Source organism: Oncorhynchus tshawytscha, unplaced genomic scaffold, assembly GCF_018296145.1.
Source record: "Oncorhynchus tshawytscha isolate Ot180627B unplaced genomic scaffold, Otsh_v2.0 Un_contig_6829_pilon_pilon, whole genome shotgun sequence".
Classification (NCBI taxonomy): domain Eukaryota; kingdom Metazoa; phylum Chordata; class Actinopteri; order Salmoniformes; family Salmonidae; genus Oncorhynchus; species Oncorhynchus tshawytscha.
This window is the reverse complement of record NW_024609670.1, coordinates 227,056-242,910: the sequence shown is the minus strand read 5'-3', so window position 1 is coordinate 242,910 and position 15,855 is coordinate 227,056. Positions and strand designations below refer to the sequence as shown.

At 44.5% G+C, this 15,855-nt stretch overlaps 1 protein-coding gene across 7 annotated transcripts; it reads left to right on the top strand.

The window, feature by feature from the left end:
* Nucleotides 1–4,957: 4,957 nt before the first annotated feature.
* g3bp2a (G3BP stress granule assembly factor 2a) lies at nucleotides 4,958–14,825 on the top strand. 7 transcript variants are annotated; one of them, XM_042316787.1, is made up of 13 exons: nucleotides 4,958–5,116; nucleotides 6,833–6,951; nucleotides 7,063–7,144; nucleotides 7,389–7,562; nucleotides 7,909–7,999; nucleotides 8,109–8,214; nucleotides 9,349–9,529; nucleotides 9,781–9,882; nucleotides 9,976–10,081; nucleotides 10,253–10,312; nucleotides 10,408–10,536; nucleotides 10,760–10,887; nucleotides 11,530–14,825. In XM_042316787.1, the coding sequence occupies exons 2-13, from the start codon at nucleotides 6,857–6,859 to the stop codon at nucleotides 11,812–11,814; spliced, it is 1,539 nt and encodes a 512-aa protein (XP_042172721.1). In that variant the 5' UTR covers nucleotides 4,958–5,116; nucleotides 6,833–6,856; the 3' UTR covers nucleotides 11,815–14,825. The 7 variants fall into 7 exon arrangements, with proteins under 7 accessions (XP_042172721.1, XP_042172720.1, XP_042172719.1 ...); XM_042316786.1 differs by having other exon boundaries at nucleotides 7,389–7,574; nucleotides 10,760–10,878; XM_042316785.1 differs by having other exon boundaries at nucleotides 7,389–7,574.
* The last annotated feature ends 1,030 nt before the right edge of the window (nucleotides 14,826–15,855 follow it).

The window sequence follows — 15,855 nt, the reverse complement described above, 5'->3', positions numbered from 1 at the left end:
CAAGAAAGTACTCTTTTTTATATATATATATATAACTTATAACAAACGCACAGTATACCTTCGTTGTTCTTCACCCTTTACATTGTTTGCTCAAGGACTGATAACTATACACCCACTGCTGTTAACAACATTGCTGTACTTTACAATAGCTGAATTGGATTGATAGTTCCATGACTGAGTGAATCATCATGACTGATAAGATGTTGCGTTCTTCTCTCAGAACAAGTCTCTACAGTTCAGATAAGGAGAGGACAGCTGTGGGGGAACCGCCAGCCTGATACAGTAATGTAGCCTGTACAGATGGTATGCTGTTGGAATTCAGGGTTGGGTAGGTTACTTTCTAAATGTAATCCTTTACAGTTACTAGTTACCTGTCCAAAATTGTCATCAGTAACGTAACTTTTGGATGACCCAAATTCAGTATAATCTGATTTACTTTCAGTTACTTAGGGGGAATTAGAGGAAGACAAGAAATATCCATCAAATACATTTGGTGTGTCATCAGAGTGGTCTCTGGTGTGTGGTCAGACTCGTTCAGGTGGAACAAACTTAACTTCGCAAACATCCTTTCTGAATTTGAAAGTTATCTGATTATAATACTTTTTGCTGGTAATTTAACTGATTACACTTACAGTTTTGTTGTAATAAAATTACTCCCTAACCCTGTGTGTAACTAAGCAATATGTTATCCTTTGTTGGGTACTTGAATCATATTCAGTAGCAAGTAACAACATCAATAGGATATGGTTAGTAGTGGTATATCTGATCAAGTTTTTTGGTGAAATCACTTCATCAATTACAACTTTATTTTTTAAAATGGCGGCGAAACAACAAGTCCTGGCAAACATTTTACTTTTCTAACACTGTCCCGCTTCAAAACAAACAAAAGAATTAAGAATATGATGTAATATTTCCACATTATAGCTATTTGTCAAAACAAGGCCTCTGGCACAATCTAAATGTCACAATAGGCTCTGTGCTGTATCACAAAGCACTGGCATGAGAGGGTTGTTTAATTAGCATGTATCAGCCTTCATGATAGATTTACATGGGAAAAAGACTTCAGATCATTTTGCAGGCATGGATGTTAAAAGTGCTGTCCGTGTTCTATCTGCAGTGACTCTCCTCGTGATGTTATCTGATGACAAAGGTAGGTATCATCAATATAGAGTTGGCTGTAACTATTTACAAATTGTGTTTTTTTTCTCAGAGACTTTGTACCATGTGTTCTAAAGTAAACCTTTGTATGGGTTATTTTTGCATTTATCAAGCTTTGTGATGTCATGATGTATTCTTCATAGAATCAACTCTTTCTTTCTACAATCTATCCCTAATGGTGATGTGATCTAACTAGAAACAAGCATACCATGTTACATAACTGCCTCTTGCAACACTGTATAAGTCCCAAATGTCACCCTATTCCCTTGTGCACTGTTTTAGACCAGGGCCAATAGGGCACTATTGCCACCCCCCCCGCCTGACCACTCTGCCTGCCCCTGAGCCTGCCTGCCGTCCTGTAACTTTTCCCCACCTCTGGATTACCGACCTCTGCCTGACCTGACCCTGATCCTGCCTGCCGTCCTGTACCTTTGCCCCGTTGCTGTATAAACATTGTTACTTCTGAGGGCTTTCACCTGGGCTACTGCTGTGTGGGAACAACAGCCGGCCATATGCGCTGGTCTGGAGGGGTTTGCGGGGGAAGTGAGGAAGGTCTTTGATGCCCCGTTCTCCTTTTAGACGCTACGCTGGTTCCCGAGCTGAACATCCCCACTCAGCCCCTCGTCCATTCCCATGGACGTTAGAGCACTGGACGCTCGCTCTATAGGCAGAGTCACCCAAAACACCACTCCCGTCAACCTACAGGTGTCAGGAAATCACAGCGAGACTATCCAGTTCCTGCTCATCAAGTCGCCTCTGATTCCAGTGGTATTGGGATTCTCCTGGCTCGAACAACACAATCCCCTCATTAACTGGTCTACTGGTGCCATCATGGGCTGGAGCCCGTTCTGCCACGGCCATTTCCTGAAGTCAGCACAACCTGCCCCGGGACGTCTTCCTGGGGGCTCGGAAGGTGCCCTGGATCTCTCCGCCATTCCAGCGGAGAACCAGGACCTCCGGGAGGTGTTCAGCAAGGCCCGGGCCATGTCGCTTCCACTGCACCGACCCTATGACTGTGGGATTGACCTTCCCCCTACCACCACGCCGTCCCGGGAACGTCTGTGCTCTCTGTCGGGACCGGAGACCAAGGCTATGGACACCTACATTGGGGACTCCCTAGCTGCTGGATTTATTTGTCCCTCTTCCTCTCCCGCCGGCGCAGGGTTCTTCTTCGTGGAGAAAAAGGATAAGACCCTGCGCCCGTGCATTGACTACTGGGGACTCAATGACATTATGGTTAAGGACCGCTATCACTCATCTCCTCGGCCCTCGAGCCGCTCCAGGGGGCCATTGTATATTCCAAGCTGGATAGACAGAACGCCTACCACCTGGTGCGGATACGAGAGGGGGACGAGTGGAAGATCACCCTCAACACGGCCAGTGGCCACTACGAGTATCTGGTCATGTCCTTTGGCCTCACCAACGCCCCTGCTGTGTTCCAGGCTCTGGTGAATGATGTTCTCCGCGACATGTTTAAACGGTTTGTCTTCGTCTATATTGATGACATCCTCGTCTTCTCCCGCTCCCCTCAAGAACACATGCTCCACGTCCGGCAAGTCCTTCAACTTCTTCTGAAGAATCAGCTGTTTGTGAAGGCAGAGAAGTGCGAGTTCCATCGCTCCACCATCCCTTTTGTGGATGACATCATGTCTGCTGGGAGTGTCAAGATGAATCCTGGGAAGGTGAGAGCAGTGATGGATTGGCCTCAGCCTACGTCCAGGGTGCAGTTGCAACGTTTTCTGGGGTTCTCCAACTTGTACTGTCGCTTTATCCGGGGTTACAGCACCCTGGCTTCCCCCCTGTCAGCACTCACCTCGCCCAAGGTTCTGTTCACGTAGTCTCCAGCTGCTGACCAGGTGGTCTGGGACCTCAAACATCGCTTCACCACAGACCCCATCCTGGTTCATCCCACCACCCATCCCCCGTCCTGCCCTTGACCTCAAGCTACATCCCTGCACCTTCTTCTCCCATAGCCTCAACGCCACGGAAAGGAACTACGATGTGGGGAATCGTGAGCTTCTCGTGGTGAAGATGGTGTTGGAGGAATGGAGGCACTGGCTGGAGGGGGCGGAACAATTGTGTGGACTGACCACAAGAACCTGGAGTATCTCCGCACCGCCAAGCCCCTCAACTCCAGGCAAGCCAGATGGGCCCTGCTGTTCACATGGTTCAACTTCTCCCTCTCAAACCAGCCAGGATCCAAGAATGTCAAGCCAGATGCACTGTCCCACCGCTATAGCCCCACGACTACTACCCTGGAACCCGAGACCATCCTTCCCACTTCGTGCCTGGCGAGGGCACTCGGCAGTGGGTCAATAGGGAAGCAGGTCCGTGAGGTGCAGCGTTCCCAGCCTAACCCCGGGGGGGGGCCCTGATAACTGGATGTTCGTTCCTGATGCCGTCTGCTCCGCGGTCCTGGAGTGGGCCCACTCTCCAGGCTTGCCTGCCCCACGGGCACCCGTCAGGCCCTGGCCTTTGTGCGACAGCTCTTTTGGTGGCCTATTATGGTCCCTGACATGTCCGCATTTGTCGCCGCTTGCACAGTGTGTGCACAGAACAAGACTCCTCGGCATGCTCCGACTGGCCTCCTCCAACCTCTGCCTGTCCCCTAAAAGGCACCTAAATTATTCTCAGACCATGAGAAACAAGATTATCTGATCTGATGAAACAAAGATTGAACTCTTTGGCCTGAATGCCAAGAAACCTGGCACCATCTCTACGGTGAAGCATGGTGGTGGCACCATGGTGGGATGTTTTTCAGCAGCAGGGACTCGGAGACTAGTCAGGATCAAGGGATTGATGAATAGAGAGATCCTTGATGAAAACCTACTCCAGAGCGCTCAGGACCTCAGACTGTGGCAAAGGTTCACCTTCCAACAGGACAACAATCTCAAACACACAGCCAAGGCAATGCAGGAGTGGCTTCGGGACAAGTCTCTGAAAGTCCTTGAGTGGCCCAACCAGAGCCCGGACTTGAACCCGATCAAACGTCTCTGGAGAGACCTGAAAATAGCTCCCCATCCAAACTGACAGAGCTTGAGAGGATCTGCAGAGGAGAATGGGAGAAGCTCCCCAAATACAGGTGTGCCAAGCTTGAGGCATCATACCCAAGAAGACTTAAGGCTGTAATTGCTGCCAAAGGGGCTTCAACAAAGTACTGTGTAAAGGGTCTGAATACTTATGTAAATAGACATTTCAGTAAAAACCTGTTTTTGCTTTGTCATTATGGGGTATTGTGTGTAAATTGATGAGAAGAAGAAAAAAACAATTTAATACATTTTAGAATAAGGCTGTAACGTAACAAAATGTGGAAAAAGTCAAGAGGTCTGAATACTCTCGAATGCACTGTAGGTGTGTCTCCTGATACTGGCAGGCATATGATAGACTTGTTTCTGTGGCTCTAGGTTTCCTCCAGTTTTTGTATTCAAAAGTATTAATTGTAGCCTTCAAGTTATCTGTTGTCTGTCAGGAATAAAACATATAACATCCTCATGAATTACAGATTGCTCAATTTTGTAGTGTATAGAACATACTATATGAACATTATTTTCTTGGTAAATATGTTTTAAGTCACAATTAATCTCTTTTTAAGTGTTGGCTGATAATGAATATTATATTACGAGTTATGACAAAATAAACCCGTTGTGACGTCATAACGTCTGGATTTTTAGGCAGGAAGGCAGGCGGGAAAATACACCAAAATACGTCACAATTGATGTTGTCCAGTGTAAAAATATCATTGGCTACTCCACTGTCACGGGGGTTCCCTCCCTAGATTGCAGGGGTTAGACAATAAATTTGAAGTCTATCGCTTTAAATTCCAATCTCTGATACAGCAGAGATCATAAAGTCTTTCAGTAGAGGGAGAGAAATATTATAAATTACACCTGAAATATTCTGCATATTTCAGAGTATAGTCATTTAATCACTGTGTTCAATTAGATAGGTATTTCAAAAGGTAAGTTACCTTTTTTTAATAAAAAAAAAAATCGATAATCTGACTAACGATAACATTTTTATTAATGGCTCGCTACTGTAGTTGTTCTCGGGAAAAAGTTAACATTTGAGTTAGTGAAGGTCTTTGTTGGCTCACTGTACAGTATGTGTCTTCAATTAATTTCATGTCGACAATTTGAGCTAAAATGGAATAAACAGGCATGGTATCATGTGATGCTAAACCCCGAATTTGACCGAGTTCAATTTTATTTTTCTCATTAACTAACTAGCTATAGCTAAAAATACCTAGCCAGTCGGCCTTTGTATTATGTGCAATGCTAACACGAGCACTGGTGTCGACAATATTGCTTGCTAACCAGCTCTGTTCAAGAAAACCCTGCCTGCCGGTGCCAGGATTTAGGCACTTGCACGAACGTGTTAACCGGTCAGAATAGACCAATGTGTATTGGCTAGTTACAAAGTGATTGTTGCTAGCTGTTCAACGTTTCTAATTCATGAAATTGAGCCACATGACTTTGCATCATTAAAGTGTTGATGCATGTTAATACACGAAGGAAAACTGATAGGGGTAAACAAAGTTGTCAAGACAAGGTAGTTTGAGAAAAAGCAACGACGCCACAAATCTAGCTTAGCGCCATTAGCTGCCTAACGTTAGCAAATGTACTAGTTTCACTATCATTTAATTTGCAACCGGTACGGACTTTTCTGTGCATTTTGTTGATTTAAAATGTATACTTAAATTACATTAGAATATTGGGGGTAATGCTATTTATCAATGCACGCAGTGTTAACGTGTTGGCTAACTAGGAGCTAGCTAACGAGTTTTCCCAAATTAGCCTAGCACCAATCTAGTAGGAAGCCAGCATTAGCTAGCTAATCCTCGTTTACCTTACAAGTATGCTGCCCTAACTAGTTTGCTAAATACACTTCCAAATAAGACGAGGCCTCTTTCAAAGCATTTGGAGTTGGTCTACTATTTCTAGCAACATGTGTTATGTCTGGTATCAAGGCCAGGGAAATTATTCGACGATGCCACACGAAAATAGACATCCAGCTACGACGGAGGCTGTACCAGGTCGTGGGAGGCCTTCCGCAGTTTCCGTCACAATAGGCCTGGCTACTATCAAACAAATTAATTTAACATTAACCTAATTTGTTCATTTGATTAGTAACATATGTAAAGACAATCTCTCAACTCTTCTGAGAACGTCTCGTTGAAGTCGACCTATGCTTTGTACCCCTCTTTTGTGTCCGGGTGGATAAACGTGATGGCGCAGTTGCACGCTAGTGTGTGCTATCAAAGTAGGTAGTTAGCTAGCAACGATAAATATGTATCATTTTAAAATGTGAACACGAACAACATGGTGCATTGTCTTTTTAAAAATCAGTTGAACGCATCGACTTTGTCTTCATATTCTCAACTAATTTCAAAACTAGAAAACAACGTCTTAATAACCAGTTTCTGTACATAATTTTTTATTAGCTCAAATTTGCATGCAAATATCATTCATGAACGATTCATAAGTTGCTCAGTTTTCCATTGGTCTCATTCTGGTATTATGGGTTGATATTGTACATGTTGCCTCAATTATGTCCAATAAGAATGAGTTGTCATGGCTTTATTTTCCTTCTGCAATGCTGACCTGCATGTTCTTAGGTCACTTCAAAGTATTACTTCATATCAAGATTAAAATGTTTTGTTAATGTTCTGTTTCAGCACTTGATATTGATTACCAAAGAAATGGTGATGGAGAAGCCAAGTCCCCTGCTTGTAGGGCGGGAGTTTGTGAGGCAGTATTACACACTCTTAAACAAAGCACCCGATTTCCTGCACAGGTACTGACCGATTTGTCTAGATTGAATAGCCCACAGTATGTGATAACCTTCCATTGCTTTATGTAGACTTGTGCCAGCAGGACTTTAAATGTCTCTGCTTTGTCATGACAGGTTCTATGGAAGGAACTCCTCCTATGTTCATGGCGGACTTGACTCCAACGGGAAGCTTGCAGAAGCAGTGTATGGCCAAGCAGTAAGTGTCAATAACCTAAATCAAAGATCCAGATGACAACTACCTGTTTTGAAAAATATAACACAGTCAAGAGTCTTCACTCGGGATGCTTTTCATGCAAATCTCAAACAATTTAGATGTTCAAATATTTTTTTTTAGAACCTTCCAAGTGCTGTGATGTAATAATGCAGGAAATTTGATTCTATTATAAACCATTCCTGGCCTTGTGATTTACTTCTAACTGTACTTCCTTCATCCTACCCAGGAAATCCACAAGAAGGTCCTGTCCCTGCAGTTCCAAGAATGCCACACGAAGATCAGACACGTGGACGCCCATGCCACCCTGACTGACGGCGTTGTGGTCCAGGTGCTGGGTGAGCTCTCCAACAACGGCCAGCCGATGAGGAAGTTCATGCAGACCTTTGTGCTCGCTCCAGAGGTGCGTAGTACGGTAGGCTAAAGGGCGGGGCTCACTGCACACACTTTACTAAGCATAGGGTAGTTGTCATATCTTAATTGTCACTCACTGGGAATTTTGGATTGTGTTCAGCAGTCATGAAATGGTAGAATGAATTGAAGTGGAGTGACTACCTGCGTTGTGTTCAGTAGGGCTCAATGTTTAGGAAGTACCTCCCTGATTCACTGTTTCAAAACATTTCATGCCCACTGAAAACAACTCTGCACTTTTTCTTAGATTATGAAGCTCCTCAACTATGAGGGGGAAAGCACATTTTCGTCAGCTAGTGCAGCACAAATAATAATAGCTTGTCTGGCTATTTCCACAGGGCTCCGTGGCAAACAAGTTCTACGTACACAACGATATTTTCCGCTATGAGGATGAGGTTTTCGGCGACTCTGAGGCTGAACTTGATGAGGGTAAGAAATTCTGCACTTTGTCCAGTTAAATTATCTTCAATGTTGACTTTGGATGTCAATTTGTTTATATGGTCTGTATACTTTGTTTTGTTAATCAATGGTACCTCAGAATCTGAAGAGGAGGTTGAGGAGGAGCAGGAGGAGAGACAGCCGTCCCCAGAGCCACTCCAGGACAGTCCTAACAGCACTACCTACTACGAGCCTCACCCTGTCATGTAAGTCTATGCCATGGAGACCACCATGCCAGTTTGACAATGATGGTTAGATCAATGGCGACTAGATGTACTTAATGTTCTGTTTTAGAGAAATTGCATTTATGTACAGGACGTGCACTGCATTAAAAAACAATAAGTAAACATGGCATACAGTTGGTATGTACACTCACTTTACAGTTTATTTGGTACACCCATCTAGTACTGGGTCGAACCTGCTCTTTGCCTTCAGAACAGACAGAATTGTTTGGGGCGTTCTACACAGTATCGGAAACATTCCACAGGGATGTTGGTACATGCTGACGGCGACGGCATCACGCAGTTGCTGTGGATTGTTCGCAGCATGAATGTACTGCCGTCTAGCCCATTCCAGATGGTCTGTTGGGTTGAGGCCTGGGGACTGCGCAGGCCACTCAAGTAAATTAAACTCGATGTCATGCTCCAGGTGCTGTTTTTCCACTCCTTGATTGTCCAATCTTGGTGACCATGTGCCCACGAGCCGCATTTAGTTTTTACCTGAATGGTGTGGAACCCAGTGTGGTTGTCTGCTGCAATAGCCCATCTATGACAAGGATCAACGAGATGCTGTTCTGCACACCACTGTTGTACTGCGCTGTTATTGATCTAATTGTGGCCCGCCTGTTAGCTTGCACGATTCTTTCCATTCTCATTCTACCTCTCATCAACTAGCTGTTTTCGCCCACACGACTGCCGCTGACTGGATGTATTTTTTTTCTTCTGTTTGTCGCAGCATTCTTGGTTTACTCCAGACATTGTCGTGTGGGAAAATCCGGCGGCCAGTTTCTGAGATACTGGATCTGGCGCGCCTGGCATCAATGATCATACCAGCCTTAAGTCACTCGTTTTGTTCATTCAATTGAATAGTAACTGGATGCCTGTCTGCCTGCTTTATCTAGCAGGCCACATGACTCTCTGTCTGTCTGTCTAGGAGCGGTCCATTTTCATGAACGGTGTGGGGTGCCAAATAAACTGGCCAGTGAGTGTACAGTTGCATCATATTTGTGTCAAGAAGAAATGTGACCGAATCCAATCATATTGAGCTTGTATCTGAGTTTATAAAAAGGTACATCTAGGCAAACAGCTGTAGAAAACTTGACTGATTTCTGCTTCATTTAGCAATGGTGTTGAGGAGCCTATGGAGGAGCCGGCTCCAGATCCTGAGCCCGAGCCTGAACCGGAGCCCGAGGTAGAGGAGCTGAAGCCTGACGTGGAGGAGAAAGTGATGGAGGAGCTGGAGGAGAAGGCCCCCTCCCCGGTCCCAGTAGAGTCCCCACCCAGCACGCAGGAGGCCCCCAAGGTTGGTCCACTCTCCTGGTACAACAGTGCTATGACCATTTATAACATCACAATAACATGCAGGTTGCATCTGAAATCACACTGCTGTTCTATATAGATCGCTGGTCAAAAGTGCACTATAGAAGGAATAGGGTGCCATTTCAGAAGTAGCACTATTGCACAGATTACTGTCAACATATCTGCCTTTCAAAATCATATTGTACTGTTGTTCTACTGATTGGCACGGTTGAATTCTGACTGAATTCCTGGCAGACCTTCTCCTGGGCCTCGGTGACCAGTAAAAACCTGCCTCCTAGCGGTACAGGATCCTCCTCTGGAATCCCCCCCCATGTTGTTAAAGCACCAAGCTCACAGGTAACCCCTGACCCCGTGTCTTGTGTGTGTCTGGCCTGTGTGTTGTCTGTGGTCAAGTAGGTCTCATCTCCTGTGTGTCGCGCTCCTTTACAGCCCAGAGCGGAGACCAAACTTGAGAGCCAGATGGCCCCTCTCCGGGGACCCCGGGACCAGCGCCCCCGCGACAGACCAGCCTTCGTACAGCGAGCATCCAGACCTGGTAAGCCCGGTGGTACCTAATGGCAATGTTTTTCTACAGACGCACTGTCTATACGCGCAATATGCTCTTGGTTTTAGGTCTGCTTAGTTCTCAACACGTCACGGGTGCTCACACTTCTGTAGTCTTTATTATTTACACATGGGTCAATGTGTGCACGTCTCTGTCACTTAGATGGTGTTGCACCTTCAGAATCACAAACTGGGAAACCCCACTTCAGTTTTGTCAACAAAGGTAATAAAGCTGTGACTTTGTACTAAATGTGCTCTCTTCAGTGTTGGTACAGAGTGACGGTCCAGATGGTAGCTAATGACTTCTCCTGACTGCAGGTCGGGGCGAGGCGGACCCCGGTGAGATGGACAACAGGAGGATCATCCGGTACCCAGACAGCCACCAGCTCTTTGTGGGCAACCTCCCTCATGACATTGACGAGGCAGAGCTCAAGGACTTCTTCATGAGTAAGCACTCGTACACATGAATGGTTATTTAGCCATGCCATTTTCTGGTTGTTCAAAGTATCAATGGCATTTAAATCAATAGAATTGTGTGCGTTTGGAACAGTTTACATCTTCTATCCTTTTGTTAAGGTGTGACTAACGCGGTAAACTCCAGATGACGTAGCAGGAGAAGTGTGTATGATTTTCGGTATTTGGAATTGAAAACTAAAATGTCTTCCTTCAGCTTTTGGCAATGTAGTGGAGCTGAGGATCAACACCAAGGGAGTCGGAGGAAAGCTGCCCAACTTTGGCTTTGTGGTCTTCGACGACTCTGACCCTGTCCAGAGAATCCTGGGGGCGAAGGTAGGGGGGGCAAGTACTGACTTCATTATCCCCCTCATTCACACGGGTGTTTTGGTGGCACATGACTTGGTGTTGTAAATCACTACCTATGGGTTTTCTGCACAGTATCCTAATCCCCAATTCTCTAGCCCGTTTTCCCTTTGTTTGAATCTCAGCTATAGGAGACTGAGTATTCAAGGTTTGACTGGAGCAAAATGGTGCTGGGGGAGTGCTGACTGGAAATTTGAAGCCCTCCCGTTGTCCTCAGAGACAACGTTCAGCTTGGCTTATGCTATCTGAGTCTCAAACATTCTAACAGAATCAATGGGGTTCCCATTCTCTGACAAAAAAACTCCTGAATGTATCATTTTTGGAATTTGATTCTCCCTGACTCTTATTTTTGGTGATTGTTGGTTCTCAAGGATCGTAATTTAAAAAATAATATTGGGGGCTCTTGTTTTAGCTTTCTGGACATAGGTGGCCCAAAAACACTTAGGCAGGCCTCCTAAGACTTTTCTATGCAGGAAAACCACAATCGATACAACCAAAGATGCAACAATAGGGTTTTATGGTGTGCAAACCAGTGAATGAGAAGGATCGTGAAAATTGTATTTTCTTAAGGTCCCCTAATCACCTGTCAATCCTGTATTAACGGTCCCCTCTGTCCTGTAGCCCATCATGTTCCGTGGCGAGGTGCGTCTGAACGTAGAGGAGAAGAAGACCAGGGCGGTGCGTGAGCGGGAGGTCCGTGGCGGAGACGACCGCAGAGACATGGGGAGACGCGGCGACAGGGGGCCCGGCGGCCCACGAGGAGGCATGGTGGCCGGCAGCGGGATGATGCGTGACGGCAGGGGCCCCCCACCCAGGGGCGGCATGGGTGCTCCCAAGCCCGGCCTGGGTTCTGGAAGAGGAGCAGGAGGATCCGCCGAGGGCCGCTTCACCACCCAGCGCCGCTGATAGTGCCACCTGCAGTTCGGAAGTAGTACCACGTTCATCTTCTACCGTTCTCGTTAACGAAAAAATCTACATGTATAAACGTATATACTTTTGTTTGTTTGTTTTCGTTTCGGTAAAAAAGTATTTTTGGCTTTGGAATGTGACAGACTGTCAACTATTTCTTCTTTGATGTGACAGACAAAAATGAGCAAACGTCAAATTTGCATTTTCGCTTTACTTAGCTGTGAGCTGAGCGTACTTTTCCAGTGTTGTCAAGAATTCACAAACATTAATTTGTAAATTTGAGGAAAAGCAACCAGGAGTAATCTGCATCGTTATAGGAGGAGGGACTGATAGACTTTTACCTACGATACTACAGCCCATCATTTGGAATAGAGATTATTACGCCTCGACTTACCAGGGCGCTACGTCACGAAACCCCTCTTAATGCACATTTTATATGTGGGAGTTCTCTGCCCGTTACTGTTGGAAAAGCATGAGGTGAATTTCCTGCTATGGGGGGGCTTGCATTTAGTTTTTTCCTTTTCAAAGGACACTGCTTAAAACAAATTGCATAATGCACTCATCAATATGCACTAATGGGTACTTTTGTCATGTTACATTGACATCCTGGGATCGCAGCTGGTTGAGACATCTACTGTTGTCTCAAAGCTAAACGACGTGACAAGGCAGGCCTCCACTTCAGGCCTGTTTACTGTGACCAATATACTTCTCTCACATCTTTCATCTGCGAACCCATAACTATGCTTCAATTACTGCTGGAATACAACATACCAATCTACAGAATGATTATTTTCCTAAATGAATTTAATAAAAAGCTCAAAGTTCCTGGACTTCACCGAATGGGGAAATAAAAGGATGGTCCACAGACACAACCCAAGCTGACCAATAGGAGAGTGGTGGTGATAATGTTTGGAGACTCGCTCCCTATTGTTTTTTTTATGTTATTTTCATGCATATTTTCTCCCCCTTTTTTTCTCCCCTACCCTTGCCAGAACCGTGAAACTGGGGTTCCTCTTCTCCCTCCATTCCCCGTCAAGTGTACGGAGGAACATAATAAATGTACAGCAAAAATCATAGTTCACTGTATGATTTAATTCTCCTTTTTTTTTCAACTTGACTATAAAAGCATGATGGTGCCTTCTATTTCATCTTTCCAGTCTTACTAGTGAGTTGAGTTTGGGGTGTCCAGTTTTGCTCCCAGCTCCAGTTGAACTACTCTACCTACTGAGGCCAGGAGAATTTGCAGTGTTCTTCACAGGATTATAACGTTTTTCTGGTGCATATTTCACTCTCCCATAAGTACTGTTGAACTACCTAAGATGGTGTGCTGCAAGTTGTGCATTTGTTTATAGTATCTGCTCTGGGGTTTTGAAGAGACTAGAGAGACAACGGGTGCCTGAAGTTTTAATGTTAAATGTCCCAGAGATGCGTTATTATGTTAAAGAAATGATTCATTGGAACATACTAGTCATGTGTGATTCTTGGTTAGTCAAGCAAATGGGATCAGTTGAAGAGTTTGCATCTGCAGTATTGACGAGCTGTTTGCTTAGTAACTGTAACGTACAGTGAAAATGAAATGCCCTCTTAAAGGAAACCGTTGTATTGCACGGCTCAGACATTGGCTACTAGACGGTACTCAATCGGTACGGTCAATTGGAGCAGCATGGTCTTTGTCTCGAACGGTGGCATAAGCCCTGGATCCAAGGGCATCTGACTGTTTCATCAACAACACATTTTTCGTTGGCAGCAATTTTTGTAAAATGGTCATCTTAGGTGTGGTTTAGCGTTAGTGCAAACTTTATCTGGGATGACACTCACTTTTTAAAATCCATTTATGCGTTCATATTTTTTAAAATGCTGATAATATTCAATGTGCTGTGTACCGATTTTTCTATTATTTTTTTCCCACTAAGGCAAAATAAGAAAAATAAGATTTCTATACCAGTACTCTGCCAGTGAAATGGGAAGTTTTATTTTTGTGACTGTGAAAGGGAAGACCTCGGTTTCAACCTGGAATAGAATCGGGGAGGAGAAATGACAAATATTTTGCACTTCTTTTTTCTTATACTGGTCTTCTTGCACTGAAACGGAAAGTTAAATCTGATGTAGCGCCTTTTCCAAAATGTCGTACTGAGGTCTTCCTTGTCAGGTGGTATTGCGCTATTTCTGAAATTTTCTGGGACAATCTGTCACAGTAAAAACACTTTTCCCATCCTACCCCCTTTTCTGACATTGCTCTCATAATTAATTTTCTCGTGGCGTGGGCCAGCTTAAAAAGCCAGTCACACTGGTGGAAATGCATGTACCTTTTGGTTGGATTGGAGCGACGTGCCGAACACTGTGTGTGTGTTATGGGAAGAGGCCATTTTGAAATTGAGTCCCTTTCTCCAGGAATCCATTGTTGGTCACTGCAGAACTACATCCCTCCCCATGTTTCCACATATGGACAAGTTTCACAGTTGCCTATATACTCATAATGTGAGTTTCATATTATGGCTAAGAAAAGGGCACTTACTGCGATTTTACTTTTGCAATGGTCAACAAGGGCGAGGAGAGTCAGCCGAGTGGAATGCCATCATGCTTTCTGGCTAGTTTTCTGAAGTCAGTGCTTTAAAACTCAGTGGTGTTAAACGTTTATTGGGAGCAGATTTGTACTTTTATTTTTTTTGCTCTGAAATTTCAGTGAAACCCCCATCTCTACCCCCAAGATTCAAAGGACCCCCTAAAGCAAAGGCTGTAAACTTTTTCCACTGTTGAAAAATGCTGTAGAGTGGATTTAAATGTATATCATTCCAGTCCTCTTTTCAGTGGAATAGGATTTCCTTCCTGGCTTTAGCAAGTGTGGTACGCAAAGCAGTCAGTTGGTTGCCATCTTAATTTACTGTGTTTACCTTCTACTTGTTTGCTAGTAGAAACAAAAAAATGTGTTGCAGATGGAGCAAATTTGTTTTAGTTTTCCATTTTGAATGTGTTTGGACTTAACATACAATAAACTACTGATATCTGCACCAGTCATCACAGTTGTCATGTTTTAAGGGGCACAGCAGTCAACCAAATGTCGTAAAAGACAAAGAAGTTGGAAATGCCCCAAGATGTTGGATCCTACTTGAGAATATTAACAAAGCCAGAAGTAACGTGGGTCCCGACTATAAAGAACAAAAATATAAACTCAACATGTAAAGTGTTGGTTTCATGAGCTGAAATAAAAGATCCCAGAAATGTTCCATGTGCGCAAAAAGCTTATTTCTCTCAAATGTTGTGCACAAATTTCTTTACATTCCTGTCAGTGCGCATTTCTCCATCCACCTGACAGGTGTGGCATATCAAGAAGCTGATTAAACAGCATGGTAATTCACAGGTGCACCTTTTGCTGGGGACAATAAAAGGCCACTCTAAAATGTGCAGTTTTTTTACTGAACATAATACCACAGGTGTCTCAAGTTTTGAGGGAGTGTCCAACTGGCATTCTGACTGCAGGAATGTCCACCAGAGCTGTTGCCAGATAATTGAATGTAAAATTTCTTCACCATAAACTGCCTCCAACGTTTCAGAGAATTTGGCAGTATGTCCAACCGGTCTCACAACCACAGACCATGTGTATCCACGCCAGCCCAGAACCTCCACATCCAGCTTCTTCACCTGGCTCCCCAGTGGGTGGGCCTATGTCGTCCCCAACCATGGCTGCGCCCCTGCCCAGTCGTGAAATCCATTGATTAGGCCTAATAAATTTGTTTGAATTTACTGATTTCCTTATATGAACTGTAACTTTGAAATTGTTGCATTTATACTTTTTGTTCAATGTAGTTGCCATAGTCATAATTCTTGCTAAACCCCGCCTGTTTCTACAATTTCTCTTCTTAAAATGTTATTTCAAACCTAACCTTAACCACACTTCTATTTTCTAATGAAAGGAACGTTTCTTATTGGCAGTCCCCTTTTCTTTTTTACCTTAGTTTGGTGCGTAATGAACACCACCTAGTTCCAGCTCCTGTGGTAACTGCCTTGTGTTGATTGCAAAGGCAGCCGAGGTTGACCACA

Bases quoted from the DNA above. Each gene is read 5' to 3' on its own strand.
- g3bp2a (XM_042316785.1), top strand. From the start codon at position 6,857: ATGGTGATGGAGAAGCCAAGTCCCCTGCTTGTAGGGCGGGAGTTTGTG. The intron at 6,952-7,062 runs GTACTGACCGAT...TTGTCATGACAG, and splicing joins GCACCCGATTTCCTGCACAG to GTTCTATGGAAGGAACTCCT. The intron at 10,082-10,252 runs GTAAGCCCGGTG...TCTGTCACTTAG, and splicing joins ACAGCGAGCATCCAGACCTG to ATGGTGTTGCACCTTCAGAA.